The sequence below is a fragment of the Patagioenas fasciata genome, chromosome 3, assembly GCF_037038585.1.
Source record: "Patagioenas fasciata isolate bPatFas1 chromosome 3, bPatFas1.hap1, whole genome shotgun sequence".
NCBI classification, from domain to species: domain Eukaryota; kingdom Metazoa; phylum Chordata; class Aves; order Columbiformes; family Columbidae; genus Patagioenas; species Patagioenas fasciata.
Window position 1 is genome coordinate 8,935,107 of NC_092522.1, and position 21,534 is coordinate 8,956,640.

The window sequence follows — 21,534 nt, forward strand, 5'->3', positions numbered from 1 at the left end:
AGGACTTGCTCCTCATTTCTGTACATGAGCAATGTCCCTCGGGAAAGCTGCCTGGCTCCCAGGTTAAAGCCCATGACCCGAGCTCACCTAGGGCTGAGTAACTTGGGATGAGCCATGGGAATGGGATCTCTGTGCCTCAGTTTCTACTGAAGGAACAATAACAGAAAAATAACCCAACAAAAACAAAAAAAAAAAAAAAAGGAGGAAAAAAGTAAAAAGAGCACTTCACTTATCTACAGCATGGATATTATTGGGGGATTAAATTAATTATCGACTGTAAAACATGTTGAGTTCTTCCAAAGGGAGACTTTAGAGAAGTGCAAAGTAATATAAATTAATCACTCCATTACATAGGCTTGCTCATTCCAGAGGAGGGTCTCAGCCACGTGGTCGTGACAATAGTGTATAAATAAGGATAATGGCCCATTATGACTCGGGCTTATACATTAGTCACCATTTAGCTGAGAACGGACACCACGGCATGGACTGGGAGTCGCTGATAATCCTTTTTTTAGTAGCTTTTATCTTTCTCTTCCAAGCTCACCCTTACCCCAACATCCAACTGAAACTTTCAGCCCAAATCTTTGCAAAATCAAGAACACAACAGCAAAATCGAGAACACACGAGAAAAATAATTTCAGGATTTCAAGACTGGGCTATGAATTCCCATGATTTAAACTGGTTTTGCACCACTGCCTTTCTCATTGGTCAATAGTTTCTAGTGGCAAAACCATGGTCCAGCTGGTGACTGATTCGAGCCATGGTCGCATGGCTGATTTAAAATAAAAGAGGATTCAGGTGCCTTAATGCTGCACCACTTTAAGGGCAAAAGATCTACAAGGGCTGTTTTATCTTGTCCTGTGGCATCTGAAATACATTTCCTGACTTTTGTTTTGGTTCTGAAGCGTGTTGAGTACGCTGATACAAGTAGGGGGGAAAAGAAGGTAAGGAAGCAACAAAAATGTTTTGTGCATTTAAACAACCTCAGAAGAACCAGTTGCATCCCATAACCATTACCAGGTGCTTCATCCACTTAGGGGATAAGCTGGGCTAAAAAGCACAAGCCCCAGCAGGTACAAGCACCGATGGCCCCATCAAAGCGAGGACCACATCTGATGAGGCCTCCAAAGCAGCTATTGACTTGTGTCACAGTGAACATCAAGCTTTAATAAACAAAAAAGCTACAGACAAATTTATTTGATTAATGGCTGAATGGGAGAGTCAATATAAACAACATTACATACGCTTATTACTGCAATCCAACAACAGGTGGGCTTTGAGTCAAGTTAACACCAACACGCAGCGCGGGAAACCACTGCCTTCTGCTTATATTATAGAATAAAATGGATTTTTTTTTATCACCAAGCATGTAAAAGGGAAATAAAACAAAACAAAAAAAAAGGAGGTCCTGGCCAAGGAACAAAAGGCTTGACCATAAGTACATAAATAAAAGAAATCGCTTTCTATTACAGGTGATAAAAATTGTACTCAGCATCTTTTGATATATATCTTCTCAAAAGTTTTGTGAGCACAGCCCTCTTGTGGGCTCATTTGTGTTTGTGTAACAACTGGAGATGGGGAACGGCTAATTCCTTCAGCTGTTGGACAAACCTCCGCTCCTCCAGGCTACGAGAGAACTGGCTGCAGGTATAATCATTCATCCCTTCGCCCTGGAGGAACTGAGCTGCTGCCAGCAATTTGTCAACATAATTTGGGCTTATTGTTTTCCTTCTGAAGTTTTATCCTATTTTCTTTTCCTAAATTAAATACTTATTCATTAGGAATAAAAAAGTCATGCATTATGTTCAAAAAGTTCTTCCGATTTTTCTTAACTCCTCCCTTCCAAAAACTTTCCCCTGATCCTTTCGAGGGTATGGATGCACCATGTTAAGAAATACTTGTGCTCACTACAGGCAAGAACTCGAAGCGATGAGGGGGCTGCTTCATAAAGTCATCACATCCACCTCCTACAAACCCATCTATTTCGCAAGGATTTACTTTTTGCATATTTTATCATTGGTCATTGGCTATGGCGATGTCCTCAACCTCACTTGGGCAAAACATTCAATACAGCTGTTCAATATCTTCAGTGCATAATCTACGGTTCCAATACTGAAGCTAGAGCTACATGATAGACAGACATGGTCTTTGCAGTCCAAAAGCCTTATCCCGCTTCACTTCTGGAGAGCATGCCTAGTAACAATCCTCAGGTAGCCTGTTCCTCATCCAGCATAAAAGACAGTTTTTGAATTCTCTCTTAATTGGGAAGAAAACCTTGGAAACCATAAATTGGTAAGCAGGATTAAAAATATACTCGGATAATGTTAAAAATATAATGCCATGTATTTCCTACATTACACACACAGAGTTTATTCCAATCTCTGTCACGTGTGGACTTTCAGGGACCCTGAAATTCACAGTCATGACTACCATGATTTTTGGAGAGGACCCACTCATGGCTTTGCCATCCAAACGTCTCGTGGGGCTAACCAAGGCTGCCAGCCAGCAACCCCACCTTCCAGTCTGCCCAAGCCCAACGGGGACATCGCACACAATACAGCCAAAACCGAGGGGGTCAGAACAAATGATACACGCAGGAACCTCAAAATGCTTCAGAACAGATGCTTTTTAGTGCCAATAACTCTTCCATAATCTGCTTCATGCAACCTTGATTCAGAGGCAAATGATTTTTAACAGAACAACAACAAAAGGCAAAAACAGCAGGTTCGGATGGAAAAGAGGTGCCCCAAGTCGACAGGAATAAGGTCGTTGGAATGACAGACAGGCGATAACTCCGCCTGCAACTAAGCAGCACAGCGAGGGCGACTCTTGCACAGATGGAAACCTTTGCAGCGTTAGAGGCGGCAGGGCCCGTCAAACTAAAAAGCAGAAGAAATTCTGTGTAGAAGTCTTAGCTCTGACCTGGATTTCCTTCCTAGCCTCAGAAAAGTTGGCAAGCCTTCTATCTTTAGTTTCCCCTTATTTCAAATGAGGATAAGACTCTTTGACTCTTCACAGCCTCATAGGAAAAGTAAGACGTAAGCTGTCTTTATGCGTGCAACACGGGACTGTTTCTGAGACAAACAGATAAAAGGAAATGAGAGCGGGTATCAATGCAAATACCACAGAGGCTAGAAAACTGGAAATAAACAGGACTTGAGCCACTGATTTTCACAAGGCCAGGATTTCACCTGAAGGGACAAAAGGCCCAAGCAACATTACACAGCGCAAAGTTCAAACCAACATCCACCAAACAAGGTGAGCTCTCTCCATTAGCCTTGCTATCACGATTCATTGCTGAACCTGCCCAGGTTCAGAGAAGGAGCTAACACCTTAGTGCAGCGCAACACCGTTTGTGTACCCACACAGGTATCTCTAACACAGCAGAGCTTTCTGATACCCCCCAGACCCTCAGAGCATTGGAAGACAAGCAGGTATGGAGAGGACAGGGGCCTGAAAGCCCCAAACAGGCTGAATGGAAAAGAAAACAAGGGTGCAAAAGGACAGGCTGATAGTGCTTTCCAAACAAAAAAGAATAATTAGAAGCAGCAAGCATAAACCACAAAAAAATAAAGGAGAAAGAAATGGAGACCTTCAGTCTGGGTGGGACATAAAGATAAAAACGAAGCAGAAAAACCACAGCTGCTCTTCTCCAGGAGGCACCAAAGCCCTGTCAGTTCTGCAGGGGGAAGACTTCCGAAAAAAACACTTGTGTGCGTGCAGGGATGTGCGTGTTCACACCAGAGGCACAGTCCCACCACCTTCCACACATGCTGAAATCAAACCTGCTGCACTTGGGGAACCAGCTCCGAAGCCCCTCTGTGGGGGACAGCATGGGCAGCCGGACTTTTTGAGAGCAGGCTCCAGAACAACTCAAAAACACCTCCAGCAATAACAAACCTCTTTTAGAGATTGAGACCTCAGGTTCTCCTTGCACTGGTGGTTGTTGCACGTGGTAGCTGTGATGGACACCCACAAAGCCTGAGCAGCACAGGTCTCAATCACAGCATGCCTTACATTTGATTGAGCGTACTCCGTTCCTCATTTTTTTATCTCAGCTCAACATTAAACACCACTTGCCAGGCCAGGTTAACCGAGCCAGCTGATGGTGATGCGGAGTTTTTGTCTCCCACACAACAAACATTGACTAGTACTTTCTATTTAGAGCAACTTCGCATTGTAAACCTGTCTCCTCCCTTTGATAAGAGCCATATCGCTAGATAGCACTAATCCCTGTCCCTTTCTCAACACAAGGAAAAACAGCTTCACAGTCAGGGTAGATAAAATCACTGCTCCACATAGATTTCTGTAAGTCTAATACCATGCAGAAATACACAAAGTTGGCCTCAGACAACACTGCTACCTCCTGAAGGCTGGTGTGTTAGGCCTCCTTGGCTCCTACTGAATTTAATAGGACGGGAGTATTTTCCACCTCTTTCTAGACCAGGAAAAAGGCCTTCAGAGACAAATAAGAGTTTCCTGTTCAATATTTCATGTAATGATTCTTCTGAAGGTGTAAACAGGAAAAACGCCTCGCCACTTAGCCAGGAAAGGAGCGTCTACTGTCAGTTTTATTGCGTTTACGTGTTAAAAGTCATTTAGAAGGGGATCTGCCAGACGTCCAGGTCCGAATGAGATGGTGCAGGCTGTCAGGTGGCTGGTTGAGGTCCCACACCTGACCTGCTGGGAAGATTTGGGGTGAGAGGGAGCCCTCAACCTCCCTCACCCCTCTCCACTACCAGGAGTTCGGCAGGAGTCAGCATTTTGGAGAGATCTGCACTTCACCCTGAACATGTGTGCTCAGGCAAACAGCGAGGGTTTACTTACAGCAAAAAACCACATCTCTAAGCACTGTCCTTACAGATTTTTAGGGTTAGTATCTTACGGGAAGATAAATTTAACTCATCGAGGCACCTGCTGCAAATTTTGTCACATGCACTTAAATACAGGCTCCAACTTCCAATGGCGCAACTCGGGATTTTTGGGGAGTGAAAGCAGAAGCACAGCCCTCGCTCTGCAACAGCCCAACTTCATTTCAACTCCATCACAAGCAAAAAAGCCGAGCGTATGTCACAACTATCAAATGGTCTTTTTAGCTAACTGACAACAGACGCCATTTGGAGTCAGCGTATTTTGATCAGGGTGTATTGTTAGCAGGATTCAAGAGCCCGCTCGCCTCTCAGTGCTGTTCAACACCAAAATTAAATTGTGGTATAATTAGCTCCGCTCCAGCTACACCTTTCCGTCCGAATGGATGCAATACCTGCAAAGGCTGCGCTGGGTATAAAACATGTTCCTGATTATAAAACATTTGCTTAATCTTGAGGGCGCCGCCTTGTTTTTTAAGGCTCTCTGCAAGTCACGCACTCCGGTATGTGCTGCCCGTTATCTCCAGAAGGCTTAAAACTGGAATCCCCGTGATTCACATTTTCCAGCGCTCATGGCCAAACCCTCCCGCAGATCAATTCCTCCACTTTCTACCATTTCACAACAAGCCAAATCTGCGGCGCAGGCAGAAACGGCCAAGCGGCCTGGCTCTGCTAGCCACAGGCCACTGAGTTGGTGGCCACAAGACAAGACAAGCCCGGGCCGCAGGAGCTGGAGGAGGGTGAGCTCCAGGGGTGGCTCACCAGGCTGAGGTGGCCGTGGCTCCCCGACGTCTCTACCCGCTCATTGAGGGATGGCTTAGAAGCACGGCTGGCTGCCAGAGTCACCCGAAAAAGCTGGGCCGAGAGGTCCCTGCAGCCTCGCTGTGCCCCCCAGGCAGGTTTTGGAGAACCCAGTGGGGCTCATAGGGCTCCCAGCATGGCCCCAGGTGGAGCTGTGCCACCACCCCACAAACACTTCCAGTCAAGTCCACAGCTCCGCTCCTTCTGCAGAAGTTACTGACAGCATTGCTGCTCACCCCATCCAGCGCTTAAGTTTATCCCCGCCCCCTTTAAATACATTTTAAAAGTGGTAATTGCACAGAAGATAGCAGAAGGGGCCAAAAACAAAGCACAAAGCCACTAAAAGCAACTTTCACCATCAGCCTTTTGGTTCAGCATAGCGCTTCTCCGCGACAACGAACAGAAATGCTTTGCTTTCTTTACACAATTTTCTTTAAATCATATACTGAGTGAAATAAATCACTTTAACATATCCACTTCTTGTTCTTATACATCTCCTATACCTTGCTCTTACTATATGACATATAAATTAAGGTATCAACCCTACCTGATGATAAAAGAGAAGTAGAAAATATTAGCTCATGAGCAACTAATCGTCTCACCTCAAAACCTCAGTGATAGACTTGGGAAGAGCATCCATAAGTCCCCTCATACCATCAGCAGAGGAGGGTTCCCCATCCCTGTCCCTTCAAACACTTCTCCTGGCAAACCAAACCCCAGCTTGATGCACACACATGCATTTAAGAACAAAATAGATCCTGCCCGCATCTACGAGTCATGTGCACACCATCACTCTGGCTTTAGGGAAAAATTATAATAAAAAAGAGATCACTCACAGCAGTTACATGAATGCAGCAAGATGCAGTAGTACGTACCATACTTCTGCTACAAAGCTGTGCCACAAAGCACTGAGACCACTCATAGACATGGGAAAAGCACAGCAATGCTCAGCTAGCAGGTGAAAGCCACATCAGTAAAACTGGTTTGTGCAACAGGGAGGGGGGCCCAGACCTTCCTGGGGTAGCGCAGCTGCAAAATCCTCCACCAAGCAGAGAGGGGCAAAGGAGGGAATGGCTCAAGCAACGGCAGCCACACTGCCTCCAGTGCGTGTGGGCAGCCTGCTCCATGCACCTCTTCCCGAGCGTCTGTACAAACACCAGCACCTCCTCATAGAATCACAGAATCATTTTGGTTGGAAGAGACCCTCAAGATCATCGAGTCCAACCATAACCTAACTCTAGCACTAAACCGTGTCCCTGAGAAACTCATCTACATGTCTTTCGAACCCCTCCAGGGATGGTGATGCCACCACTTCCCTGGGCGTCCTGTTCCAGTGCTTCACAACCCTTTCTGTGACTAAAATTTTCCTGGTATCTAATCTGAACCTTCCCAGGCACAACTTGAGGCCATTTCCTCTCGTCCTGAGCATCCGTGCAAACACCAGCACCTCTTCCCGAGCATCCCTGCAAACAGGGGGCAGCACGGGGGAAGCTGCCTGCCACCAACTCACCCGTGTGCTTGGAAGGCTTCTCTCCCCATGACCGTCAGTCTCCCACCGCAGTGACGCCCAGCGGTGTCACCCAGCCGCAGAGCCCCTGTTCATGTCAGGCACTGCCCAAAAAGCCTGAGTGAACACAAGCGGAGAGAGCCAAGTTGTGACTTCCAGCGACCTTGTGGTGACATGGCCGTACCCATCGCTGAAACACAGCCGCGGCCGGGACATAGCAGAGCTCCTCCCCTGCAACACTGCACGACAGCACGCAAGAGAAGTTTCTTGAATTACAAGCCACAGAGACACTTCCCTTATCCAAAAATCTGGCCAACTCTACCCATGCAAGATACCTCTATGGTACAAGGGCTAGTGGAAGAGCTCGGGCCAAGGCCACCGTGGCACGGCACATTCCTGTGCCTACACCCCCAAGGAGCAGAGGGGTCCTGTGCACCGGCTCAAGCCTAAAACCAAAGTGCCACCTACTGAGCCTACAGCATCCATGTCCTCCCGATGGGGTGTCCAGCAAGGGGCTGGCCATGGCTAATACTTGGCTCACCAGATCAAGCCCAGTCTCGGCAAGCAGTCACTGTCCACACGAGACCACAGGCCTCGGGTTGCTGCCAAGCATCAATAAGCAGGTGATAGCCCACCTGAGACCAGGGACATCTCTGCACAGCCCACCACAACACAATGGGACAGGAGAATTTCACATCCAAGGGTAAACCACAGCTTGTGCTGACAGAGCCTGCCCTGGCTGATGGCAGGGTACAACGCCGATGGGACAAAACTCCTCGCGTGTCAGCCTTTAGATGTTCTTTTCTACCATTTCTATTTGCACAGACGACTGTCGCCCTGCACCCCTGCAAACAGGACGGACAAAGCCGCGGAGTTTTTAATCCGCTCTTCCCCTCTCCTCCCGAGAGCTACACAGCCTTAAATGGAGCTATTTAAAGCCAGTGTTAAAAACACCAGCGATGATCTGACCTTCTCAGTAACAACAAAACCAGACCAAAACCTAAAGACCAAATGAATGAAAAGAAAATTACAAGGTAAAGTTTGCCTTCCCTGAACGTGTGCCAGCTGCAAGACTCTAAGATTACATTGATGCAGCTTTCCAAATTTTAAATACAATAATTTTCTGTATTAAGGGCCCAGTAACCCTAATGGAAGCATAATTAGCCATTGATGCCATGCCCATATGAGAGAAGCTTGAAAAACTTAAATAAACTGTGAATGGCAGGATTAATACCACAGCTTTTCATTTTGTACAGCTGTTTGAATACAGTACACTGCCTGTGATGGCATCAGCTGTTGCTTTACTCTGGGTCCGTATTTCTGAAGCTAAAACAGGCAGTTCTTTTAAGCAAATTACAACCCACCCCTCTTATTGTTGGCCTGTTTATTTTAGCAAAGGTGTCTAGATGCATATTTGCTTTACATTAAAAAAAAAAGGCAAAAAAAAAAGCGTGCCAAACTGCAAATAAAATTAGCTGGCCAAATTCAAAGCCCGGTGATGCTAACAAGAGCATTTTAATTTACTGCAATGGCCCTTCAGGACGGAGGAGTAAGTAATGCAGTTTTGGAGATCATCTGCACAAGTGGGAATATCATGTAGATGCCTGGAGAGTCCTTGAGAAAATAGCTCACCTCGGCCGCGATTGAAGAGGAAAGACAATACTTTGGTGAAATAGAATTCTGTATTTCTAGGAAAGGCTCCAATAGCAAATTGCTTACTAATGCAAGAAGCCTTGTAAATTTTATTATGAATGGAACGGCAACGGCAGGAGTATGACATGGCGCAGCATTTGCACACACGGCTTAGCCAGTAAAAAGTAAATAAATAGGTTACTTATAAGCTTTAGAAGACATCCAAAAATACTTCTGACAAAAACTCGAGCTCAGTGAACTCCAAGCAAAAATATAAACCAGCTTCCAAAACTATCTTGCCATTTTTTTTTTTCACTAGGTAAAGTACTTAAAACTTAATCAGTAAAACTTAATTTTCAGTCCTTGGTTTTATGGTTGGAAATATCCACTGAAAAGAGTTAATCTACATTTCCTCGCTGTCTTTAAAAACTGGCTTATCAGTGGACGCGGAAGAAATGACCTGTGCAGGGAGCACGTCAGGATAGCAAACCACCATCGCAAAATAAAATTCTCAAGTTACCGGGAGGAGGACTGATACCAGGGGGAGCCTAATGCCATGTTCACCTGGGAAAAGCGACCCCCAAACCGCAGCCCCCCTGGGAGGGGTGCAGGCAGCTCCCCCACCGCCTCACAGCCTGGCCGCGCCATTCTCCGTGCCGTCTCGTCCAAATCCAGCCCCACATCGCTGTGAAACTTTCCAATTTTCTGCCCAGGCAGCACTAAAACCCAAATATCCCTCTTGAGCTGAGGGAGGAGAAGGAGAGGAGCAGCCCCGGCCGGGGCCATGACAAACACTGGCGCTTAAATGCGGCTACAGAGACAAAAATCCCTAATGAAAAGCTCACCTAAAGCTTGCGGGAAGCCCGCGCCCGGCCGGTCGAACCTCTCCAGAGCGGCAGGCGTGAGGCCGGGAGGATGCTGGGGAAAGACGAATTAACTAAAAGTTAATGTGGATGTTCTCATTCAAAAGAAAAGTGGCCTACTCCAAAGGGGATTAGGCTAAAGTGAACTAAGGCCACTTTACTTCTGAATGAGAGCATCCACACAATAGTGCAATGCACTTTAACTAATGCACTTTAATTTTACACCCAATCAATTTGTCTTACCTCTCCTGAGTGTCCTTGTGTGGACAAACTCAGAGATTCATCGAGTTTTGAGGCCAGTCGGGGACCATTAGATCAACCCATCTCGCTCCCCGCGCGTTACGGGCCATCGCTTTTCACAGTTATCTCTTTATTGATCCCCAAAACTCATGGATGACTAACGTATAACCTCCAACGGGGGAAAAAACATTTCTTCAATGGGGCGCCTGGCCTGGACTTGAAGATACTTGCTAAACAAGAAGCCACTTGGAGAACAAGAAGCCACCATGACTTTCGGCAGCCTGTTGCGCCGCCAGCAAAAGTAAGAACAGACGAATTTGGGTGCAAATCCATTTCTTTCCATCCTGCCTTCCCCAGGCCCAGAAAGTTAGCAAGGAAATGGTAGTGTCTCTATTGTAACTTTTAAATATATATATATATATAAATAGCAAACAGGCCCCTTGCCTTCAAGACAAACTCAGGTTTTTTTAAATTCACCTCACCAACACTTACATTTTCAACATTTGCCCAAATGTCTACCGATGAATCTCAAACCTTCCTTTTCAAAAATCCAATAACCCTCAGAAACTACTCACCGCCTGCGCTATCGCCTTTGTGTGCACAACAACCCACGTAAGCCCGAAACCTCCACGTCATTCTTCACCCCTCCAACAAATAGACCCAAAAATAAATAAACGAAGCCGCGATGGCAACAAGCAGCGAGGCAACTCAAGGTGTTGATCCTGCAAAGGCAATGGGGATCCCTTGTGCCAGCTAACAGAGACAAGACCCCCCCCACTGCCACAAAGGGGCTGAAGCGTCCCAGGGATCTCACCCAAATTAACAAAAACGTGTCCCAAAGACACCAGCCTACACGGATTCTGCTCTTACCTATGCTCCGAGGCTGGGTTACATCTCTTTTAATTATTTTTTTCTCCTTTCGAAGGTAATAAAAGGGAAAAGGCAACCACACTAAGCACATGCCAAAGAAAAGCTGAACCAACAGCCGGAGAGCTGCCTGTAAGTCATGTTACAGAATATCAGCGGTGGGTTAGATACGGGGCCGTTAATCAGGGACAGAAATACACTCAAACACGCAAAACACAAAATATTCACTCTGTTAGACTTACCCTCTCCAAATATTGCTGTGACTGCAGGAATAAAAAAAGAAATATATATATATATGTATATATAAAACTACTAATTTCCAAATTTGCCGTGTGAGTCAAAGCCTGCTCTGAGCAACTGAGCATCAGGAGAGGGAGGTAGCACACCAAGGACACGAGGTGACACTGCAGTGCACCCCGCTCTCTCTTTCTCCCACACAGCCCTCTTTATTTTCTTAAATTTGTTTAGATTACACAAGGTATCTCCTAACTGCACGCTCGTGTGACCAAAAAAACCTCAAACACAGAAACGCAAAACAAAAACAACACAGAGACTCGCTAATTTGAAGAAGCTGTGCTGGATTTTCACTGCTTTTTAAAGCAGTATTTATCAGCACAACCTATACTCACTCGTTTTGATCGAGCACGATATAATCTGATTTTTAAGTGCTAACATTGCCCACTCCGGGCTGCAGTAACCCTTCTGCGTGCAGAGCCCATTACTGTTATTGCTGCCTCCGGATGAGCAGCCAGGGAGGACTCAAACCCTCAGCCATAAAGCCTAAATTTAAGGTAAAACTCATTTTTTCACAACTTCCTTGCAAACCTCCAAGTTGCCCCCAAATAACAATCCGCACTGCAAAGACGCCGCGAGCTCCCACTTATGGGATGCCTTGGGATATGCTTGCAAGTGTTCAGGATGAGTTCCAGTGTTACTTGGGGTTTAAACTCAGCTCTGTCAGGTTTGACATTGAAAAGGATGCAAAAAATTAGGAAATTAAAACTATCTTTGGCAACAAAGATAACTTTGGTCTGAAAAACTTCACTGAGAAGTTAGGCCGAGCATGTAACTTAAGGAAGGCAGCAAATACTGTACCCAGTAGTTAGGATGGACACATTTGGGCTTTTGAATGATTTAGAACACAAAAATAACAAAATATTCTTGAATTGAAATGAAATAATAAATTAAAGAAAACAGATCTCACGTCTACTTAATAATATATTTACTTACTTAAAGAAACAGAGAGAAATGAAAATCTTACTTTGCTAATACAATTTCAACTACAGCATTTTGGATGGTAACAGGTCCAGAACATAAATTAACATGATTTATCATTACATTAAATAGTCCGCCAAACTTAGGCATGGTAGCAGCTCCTAAATACCACAGCAAAAAAAATTACCCTGAAAAAAGGATTCACTGGCTCAAGGTGGCATAAAGTCAAAGCAAGGAAATTAAACTTAGAGTCTTTTAAACTTTATTTTATTGGTCCTCCTCAGATGTAACACTTTTATTATTAATTGTACCTTGCACCCTCTGCACCACATCTATTATATTGATGCTTGTCCTTCTAATATGGGAGTATATGTACTGAAGGTAGCAATATTCTTAGCTCCCCCCACTTAAAACCATACATGGTTGGAAAATACCTGTGAATTATTTTTGTATTGGCTGCAAGGTATAGCTAATATATTTGAAAAATCTAGGAGAGTTAGTCTAGTCATAACTGGTCAATGTCTTCAACAACCCATCCACTTTCAGATACGCTACATATTGCATTCTAGTTTATGATTATTTCTTTGTAAAGAACATATTTGAAGTAATTTTTCCATTTAAAAAAATGCTGTCTACCCACATTTTGTTTAAACTCTGCAACTGCACACATTGAAAAAAAAATCTACTGTAACATAAATAGAAGTGTTGCTTTCTTATATATATATATATGATATACTATCATCCAAGAAGGGCCAGCTAAAACGCCACAGTTGCAAACATTTAAGACTGTAACAAAAATGACTGAGACTCTAGTATCAGTTTACTATCCTCCAACAATTTCCCTGACAGTGGAGTCAAATAATGTTGAATTATGGACCTTCTTACAGGAAGTCTTATTTCATGTTCATTTTTTGATCATTTCCCTCCTAGTCCCTATAGGAATTCGGCTCTTTGCCGATTTGCCTTTAAAAGATTCTGCACACATAATTAGCTTGTGCATTATTAAATGATAATTTTTGTCAAGTAACACCAGTGTGGATTTGCTCAACAAGTTTATTTTCCATAAGAAAATATTGGCTTGTCCCTATAAAATCTATCTTATGCTGCTAATGCACTTCATTTGAATGCGGTGGGTACTTCATACAGTGTTTTTCTTCAATTACTTTCTGTAGAGACAATCTTGCAGGGGAATATTACGGTTTGGACCAGAGCACCTGAGTGCCAAGGTGATGTGGCTTCAAGAAAACAGCCTCACAGTAATACTTTAGAATTACCTAAGAAACTGAATTTTTGCTAACTGATTACAGTCTTAGGGGCTTTTTTTATCTAATTGGAGGGAGTTTTCCCAGTCACAACACGCCACAGCTGTGTTTTAAATCTTTCCGGGCTCCGACAAACATTTGAAAATTTAAACACGTAAATGTTTGAAAAGCTAATGATTAAAAAAGGTTTATTTTGAAACTTTTGAGGATGGGTGCAATCCTTCAGCTTAGGGTTTTTTGAAAGTTCCGGGGCCTGGTTGATCTCGAGTTCAATTATCCCCAACAAAAACCCCAAACTCCTGCCTTGTACTTTCTGGGGCCATAATGGTAAACAAGAACTCTGCAGGTCCCCCCCGGCAGGCAGCGGGGTCACGCCCGTGGGAGAAGGATGCTATTTTAGTGACCTATTGCCACTGAGCTAGTTAAATCACTGAACAATGGTTAGTGTTATGGGGCTTTACTTTGCAAAATCTAGCATTAGTGTCATTGCTTTCCATTAACCGGGGGGGACTTAAAGGCACTGGCATTGAGGGGCCTATAAGGAAAGGATAAATAAGGGGAAACCAATAAATGAAAAAACACCCACCCTGTTAACTGTAACCTTTACTGCCACAATATAAGAAAATGTAATTAAATCCGTAATAAAAGCTTTTTACATACTTACTCTTTTACTACTCTCAAAAGCACAACCGGGGCCGGGCGGAGGGGCAGCCCGGACCCGCACCCGGGATCCAGCCCCTCTCTCCCGCCGCCCGGCCATGCGCACCCGCGCTGCCATAGACGCGCACCGCGCAGGGACATCCTAATTAGCCGCCCCAGCGACAACCACTCAACACCTTATTATTTAACCATTAAGGCCCAGATACTGCCGGCCCCGCCGGGGCCGGACTTGGTACCGGAGTTTACCGGGGGCGCAGGGTGGCCGCGCATCCCCTCGGTAAAACCCATTTCCTCCCCGGGCGCAACCTCCGCGGTCCCCCTTGTGCCGCCCGCCCGCCCTCCGCGGGTTTTATCCGCCGCCTCGTCGGCCAGAGGAAGCGGGGGGAAAAGCGCATTTTTCCTTCGACGGGGAAAGCAAAGCCCCTCTCGCCGCGCAGCTCCGCGGATGCGGAGTGGTGGCAGCGGCGGGGCTGCGCGTCCCCCTGCCCGGCGAAGAGCTCGGGCTCCCCGGGGAGGCCGCTCGGCCCCGCGGCTGGCGCAGCGGCCGCGCAAGCCGGAGGTGCCGGGGCTGAGCCCCGCGGCGCTGCGCGGCCGCCCCGCGCACTGGGAGAGGGGCCGGCGCCCGGCGCGCAACGTCCGCGCTCCTGGCGAAAAGGGGGTGGGGGATACGGACACCACACGACACCCCCCTCTCCCGACAACCCCAAAACTAAAGCTTCATTTCTTTAGCTTTCACTTTAATAAAATAATGATTCGTTGGGAAAATGGGGTATAAATCTTCATTTTGGAGGCAATTAAAGTGTTGATTTCATTCGTGCCCCTGAGCGATTCTTGTAATTTGCTCAAATAGCTTTATGTACCCAGCACTCCAGAGCTTTTAGAAACCCATTTTCTAGTTAGACTTGTTGGATTACAATTTTTATTCAACAGCAGCGAGCCGAGCTTCCCTCAGCTCGACCCTCGCTGTAGGGCTCCCCTCGCTTTAAAGCACCGCGCCGGGCGGGAGCATCTTCCCCGGCCCCGGGAGCATCTTCCCCGGCCCGCCTCGCCGGGCACCTCCCTGCCGCACCGCCCTCCGCCCGCCCCGCGAAGCTTTTCCCCTTCGCGGCAAAATTAGGGGAAAAAAAATAAATAAAGGCAAACCACATATGGGCACATAAACCCCCGTTTAAAAAAGTTCATGCCTTCCTTCAAGCCTGCCTCCCCCTGCCACGGCACGATCAGCGGCCAGATAGCCTTTGGCACATGGGAGAAAATATTTAAGACACTGCCCACGCTGCAATGCAACGCACCTTGATGTCGGTAATCTATAAAATAACTCCTGGCTGACAGTGCTGGTGATAATGGCAAAGCGGCTGAGGAAACTCCTGTCTGCTTGACTGCGCCTTGCTTGAACAAAAGGAAACCTCCAGAGTCGGGAGCTGATTACTCCTAAGACTGTATTTACGAAGCTGATCATAAAGAAACAACTTGAGCTTTTTAGTCGGGATTTTTTTTGTTTAGGGTCCCCTCTCTCACAGCCAAAGCACTGCTACCCCTCGTTTGAGAGAAAGAAAACCCGCCCTTTTACACAACTCGAAAAAAAAAAAAAGCCAAATCTCGGCCACTTCCATCATCTAGGAGCTTAACTTAGCTCTGAGCACCTCCTGAATTAGCCCCAAACGCTCCCATTAAAAGGCAAGAATCCCAGTCTCAGCCCAGCGCAGGGGACAGAAGCAGGAGAAGGGAAAGGCGGCTTTTCCCAAACCATCCATCCAGCTTTCCCAAGCCATCCCTATTTCCCACATCGGCTACAGCCAGCATGGACGGCTTGAACCAACCCAGGCAAAACCTGGACACCGTCAAAGCCAAGGGCTTTTGCTGGCTTGGTTTTGAGGTTTGGATCTAGTTGTTTGTTTATTTTTTAAAGAAGGGGGTTGAAAACTTGCAAGATCAAGGAAAATAATTTAAAACCTGGGTCCAGCTTTATTTTCTAGCCCCCCCTCCTTTTTTTTTCTATTAAGTAAAATAAAATGGGCGCGTTTGCAGCAGGCAGGCGTGCACAAAGCAATGTTCACTGAAGTCTAAAAGCGTTCGGCCAAGGAAAACTGACAAGACGGACTAATGAACCGTAGAGACGGGAAGAAAATAGCCAGTATTTGCTAGATTTCAAACTCTCTCTGTCTTACCCGGACCACCTATCTCGGATTTTATTATTATTTTGGTAAACGGCTCCAGCCCTTCCTTCCCTAAGCCACCAAGAAGCCAGCGATTCATGGATACCACTTCTATTATTGTAAAGGGTAAATAAAATAAAGACAAAAATTAAAAGCGACAAGGAACAGGTCGAGTTTGCAGGCGATGCTTTTACAAGCTCATCTCGCCAGGTCGAATCCGGGAGCAAGCCTTAATGAAGCAATAATAGCCACATTATTCAAAAATTTTCATTTCGATGGAAATTTATCTAAAAGGGACTTAATCATATGCAAATAATAAAAGGAGGCGTAGTGACCCAGCAAGCGATCTGCATACAAATTTCAGCGTGTGCGGCATTGGCGAGATCATACCTGATCTGTTAGATTTGCTGATCTTGTTATGTCTTCACTGTCCGATTTTGATCCGCCCTCTCTATCGTCTATGACCAAATCGATAGGCATTTTTCCTTTCAAACAGCTAATATACCGGTGGCAGAAATTGTCACATAATTCGTGTACCTACATTATGACAGAAGTTAAAAAAAAAGGGGGGGGGGAGGTGGAAAAGAAAAAAAAAAAAGGAGGAAAAAGGAAGAAAATATAATCAGGAATATGTAAGTAAAATTGACAAGTGCAACCAGTCTCCCCCTTCACCTCTGTGACATCAAAAGTCCTAAATAGGGGAAACACACTGCAATTATTCCCCCGAGACCTCTAGACGCATCCAGAATTAGGAATAACTTTCTTTTCTCGCAAAATAGAGATATCCCAGAAAATTGACAGTGACAAGATGATTCACAGGCTACAACATATTCAACACCCGTGTTAAATTCATCTGCTCCCGGAGCTGTGGCCATTAGAGAGGTGACCTGCATGGGTGACATTTAAGGTAAACTATTTAATTTCATCCAGTTATTTCATCATAAACCCTTTCCAAAGGGGTATGAGGACAGAAAAAAGGATTTAAACAACAAAAAAAATCCCAATGAACTAGGCTGAAATACATTCTAGGCATCTGTGTCCTGAAATCCCCAGTTGCCCTGATAGACTTGTACCTGAGCCGCCACTATTAATGGGCAGATTTTAACACATTTTGGGTAGAGCAAGAACAACCTGCCAGTTATGGTTAGATAAAGTGGCTGAGGCTCCCGAGAAACTTTTCAACTATTTAAAAACCTCTCAAAATGTTTATTTTTAGGAGAAAGGGAATTCTCTTCTAGGCCAGCTATCAATGACACGTAAAAAATCCTCAGGAAACCAGAGCACACTTCCAATTTAACGTGAGCTCAGATGACACCACCTTCTTAGAAATTAGCATTCTCCCTCCTAAGATTTCTAAAATAGCCAGCAAAAAAACAACCCTGCATTTAGGCTGCAATCTCTTTCTTCTGCTCAGAGGTGTACAATATTCCCAGGAACAAGAGACAGACACAACTATCAACTCTGCTTTGTCTCTGCAAAATGTTACAGGACAATCCGTGCCCTGAGCCTGACCTGCAGATGGCTCTTAAAAAAAAAATACATTCCCCATCCTAACTAACTGCAACCAGGGTCTCTTCCCCACCACCACCATGAAAAAATAAAATATATATTTTTAATAAAAATCACAATTTCTGAGGCTTGGCTGAATCACCCATTTCAGGTCTCATCTGCGGCACCACAGAACTGCAAGTATTTATACAAAGCCAGCAAAGTATTACAATGAACACAAGGCCTGTGCGTTTGAGAGCCCGGTTTTAAAGGCTGAAATTGTAATTAAACTGCGAAGAGAAATGGACGCCAAGATTGGTCTTGACACTAATTACCAGAAAGAAAGACATTTATGCAAATTTACCAGAAGCCTGAACTTCAGCAGTACTGAAACGGAGGAAGAAGAAAGAGAGAGAGAGAGAGACAAAAATTACCTTCTCTAATTCCAACAGATGAAACCTTAATACTTGTATGGCTTGAATCATCTGCAAAGATACAAACAACATGAGTATTTATCTGATTCCTGGATTTGAGGATATTTCCCACAGCCGCCCCTGCCGCACTTTGTAGCTTGACTTTTCTCTAGTAGTAAATAAGAAGTTGTTTTGATTTATGGCAATAACACTAAAACTTAATAGCAGTGGCTTTGTGCGCTGTTTAACGAGAAGCGATCTAGAGTTAACCACCCCCCCCCAAAAAAAAACCCTCTTGCAACGAAGCAACTAAATTATACGGATCATAAACATTTCTTTAAAAAAACCCAACCTCTAAACACCATTACTGGCTGCTCGCTTTGCGAAAGCAGGAGCAAGACTCCTAGAGGGAAGGCAAAATATTTGTTTATCCTTGAGGAAAAAATTTAAAAAGGATTAAAAAAGGAGAAGAAAGAAAAGACCTCATTTTCGGTGAGTTAGCGAACGGTGCGTCTCCAGCCACAGCGATCCTCTGTGTTTCCCATCGAGCTGCTTAAAGGGTGCATGGAGAGGCTACTACAGCGTGGATAAATCCACGCTCCTCTTGGGCAAGCTCGCTCGCCACCGAGCCCGCAAGCTCTCCTTTGGATGGGGCTTTCTTTATGTACATCCTTATGGGATTGTTTTACTTCCATGCAATTACTGCACCATATTTACTTGGAATTATAAAAATCACCATCATAATAATAATTAAAAAAAATAAAAATCCGTATGAGAAATTTTCAATTTAGCACCACCAAACCACTTCTCCGGAAGATATAGAAGGGGTTTTTTTAAAAAAAATAAAATAAATGGGAAGGGAAGGGAGGGTCGTGGGGTGGGGGTGGGGAGAGGAATAAGTGTTGTTAACTCTTACCAAGTTATCCAGTTCAGGATTAGAGGAAAAGAGGGGTTTCTCTGCTCGGATCTAAATATAAGAAAGGGGAGGAAAGGGGGGGAAAAATAATAATAAAAAAGATTTGAAATATGGAAGCAGAAAAAGCAGACGTTATTATTTCTTGCTTCATTACACTGTCGGGTCCATTATGTAACCTTTCGTGCAAAGCCCTGACTGCTGGGTTTAGTACATCAGCCAAACACTTGAACAAGTGAATCAAATACACAGAAAAATACCTACGGAGCTCCCCGGGCAGAGCCCGGCCCGGCTCCCGGGGCCGCGCAGCGAAACTCCCGGCCGGGCACAGACCGCTCCGATCCATTCCTTTCTTTTTAGGGGCTGATAAACGCCGAGATTTCCCGATTATTTTGTTTTGGTTGAGTGTTTTGGGTTCTTTTTTTTTCTCTTGCAGTAAGAGAGGGGGGAGGGGGAAACGCGCATCTTTATCTCAACAGAGACTTGTTTTTCTCGTTACGATTTTTTTTTCCTTTCTTTTTCTTTTACTGTTTCAACCCGGTTTTGCTGACCTGTTTGGCGAACACTGCTATGTCTTCATTGAAAGACTCAGAGGAGCAAACATCGCCTCCCGCTACCCCGGGCTCCCTGGGTGTGCATGTAGCTAGTTCACATTTCTCAAAAATCAGTGCTAAAAGAGGGAACAGGGGGTGTCTGAAAGAAAATACAATAGTCACACACACACAGGGGGGAGGGGGGAAATAATATATATATATGTAACGAAACAAAACCCCAAACACAACAGTCGTTAGTCCCGCAGCAGCATGCGTGGGGAGCGGGGCACCCACCGCGCCGGGCTCCGGCTCCCCCGCCGCCTCCCGGCCCCTTCCCGCCGCCGGCAGCCCCGCATCGCCCCGGCCTTGCGGCGTGATCTGGGCGCCAGATATTGTTAATAACAACCTTAGGACAGGCTAAGAATAAAACCCAAGCCGGTTCCAGCAGCCATTTTGAATTAACTTTCCTTGTCTTGAGGAAAAAAAAAAAAAAACAATAATGATAAAAAATTAAAATCTCTGGACGGTGCCTTTCGTGCTTTTAATTCCCATTTTCTGCTGGAGGACTTGCGAAGGAAAAAAAAAAAAACAAAAAACAACACAACAACAAAACACACACACATACAAAAAAGGAACAATCCCCATCCAAATTAAAAAATAAGAAGCCCCCAAACCCACCGGCTCCCCAAACAAGCCGACCCAGCGGCCGGCGCTGCCCAGCCGGGCTGCCCCTCCGGCCCCCCGGAGCTCCGCAGCCCCGACCCGCGGGGGGAACCAGGTGCTTTTGGGCTCTCCCGGCTTTAAAAGCCTCCCTGGGAGAAAGGCTGCGTGTGCATCTGGCTCCCTCGGCCGTTTAATAATTTAAATAAATAAATAAGCGTGGGCACACACACATAATATGTATATTTATAACAGGGAGTTAAATTTTCATACTTTTTTTTTTTTTAAAGGGGGGGGAGGGTACCGTCCACTGCTGAGTTTTAACCAACTCTACAGATTTCTGAGAAACCGATAAAGAAACGTGATTTTCTTTTTTCCTCTCCTTTCTCACTGTTTGGGAAGCGATTTTAAAAGGCTCTTGAACTTCCCTTCAAACTCAAGACGGGCAGATTCATTTTATAAGCATCTGCCGCCAAACATATCCCATCAGCTCCCATCGCAACGGCCTAGAAACTGCTTTGCAAGTTGCTTCATTGAGAAGCATTCAGTGCTGTCGGATAAAAAGTTTTTAAAAAATTATAATTAAAAAGAAAAATAAAAAGGAAGAGAGTTGCGAGAGGCAGCTCTTGAGTCTTCTCCTTCATAGCGCAAGGAGAGACAAACAAGGCAGAAAGTTGAGCGAAGCGCTCCAACTCTTCCCTGCTCCCAAAGTCCGTGCAGAGATTTACCAGCCGGCGCAGGTTGCGCCCTGGGAATATTTATTTTTCCTCCTCTTCCTCCTCCTTCTCCCCACGGTGATGCCTGCCGCCCCTCCAGCAAGCTCCGGCTCCCATTTTCCAGAGCCCCCGCAGCGCCAGGTGGACCCCAACCCTCTCTCCCCTCTTTTAAAAATAATAACGACAGTAAAAAATTAAGAACACGACCTTTTCCGCGCAGCGCTCCCCAACCCTTCTTCCCCATCTCGCACAAGGGGCAGCCCGGCCCGAAACACCCGCACGCCCACATCACCTTCCGCGCTCCATCCCGCGAAGGTTGAGCGGGCGCGGAGCCTTTTACGCGGCAACCTACCCGTAGATGGCATCTTTATCTCTCTTGAGGGCGTCGTTGACGGAGGCGCCCATGGCGGGGGCCATGGCGTTGGCGTGGGCGGCGTGGGGGTACTGGTGCGAGTGGAGCGGCGGCCCGTGGTTGAGGTGGTGGACGGGCTGCATAGGGCGGGCGCCGTGGGGGTCCCCGTACATGGTGGTGGGGATGCCCACCCCCTCCATGCCGCCGTAGTGGGGCAGCTCGTCGTACTGCGGGACAGAGAGAAAGCAGAGAGGCGTCGGGGGGGCTGGAGGGTGAGGAGGGAGGGAGCGGCGTCCCCAGCAGCAACCCCGCTCCCGTGTGTCCCCCCCGCCGCCCGCCCGCCCCCGGGGAGAAGCCGCTTTCCCCGCCGGGCTCCGCGCAGCCGGTT

The 21,534-nt window shown here is 46.0% G+C and overlaps 1 protein-coding gene across 2 annotated transcripts in view; it reads right to left on the reverse strand.

Annotated features, from left to right (window-relative positions):
- MEIS1 (Meis homeobox 1) overlaps positions 1-21,534 on the reverse strand; it is a 109,522-nt gene that overhangs the window by 85,609 nt on the left and 2,379 nt on the right. For both annotated transcript variants that reach the window (XM_065833643.2, XM_071805715.1), the window contains exons 2-6: positions 21,147-21,373; positions 19,437-19,578; positions 18,889-18,939; positions 17,994-18,044; positions 16,462-16,608 (exon numbers count right to left, since the gene is read on the reverse strand). In XM_065833643.2, coding sequence (XP_065689715.1) covers positions 16,462-16,608; positions 17,994-18,044; positions 18,889-18,939; positions 19,437-19,578; positions 21,147-21,373 — 618 coding nt within the window. The remainder of the gene's footprint in view (positions 1-16,461; positions 16,609-17,993; positions 18,045-18,888; positions 18,940-19,436; positions 19,579-21,146; positions 21,374-21,534) is intronic.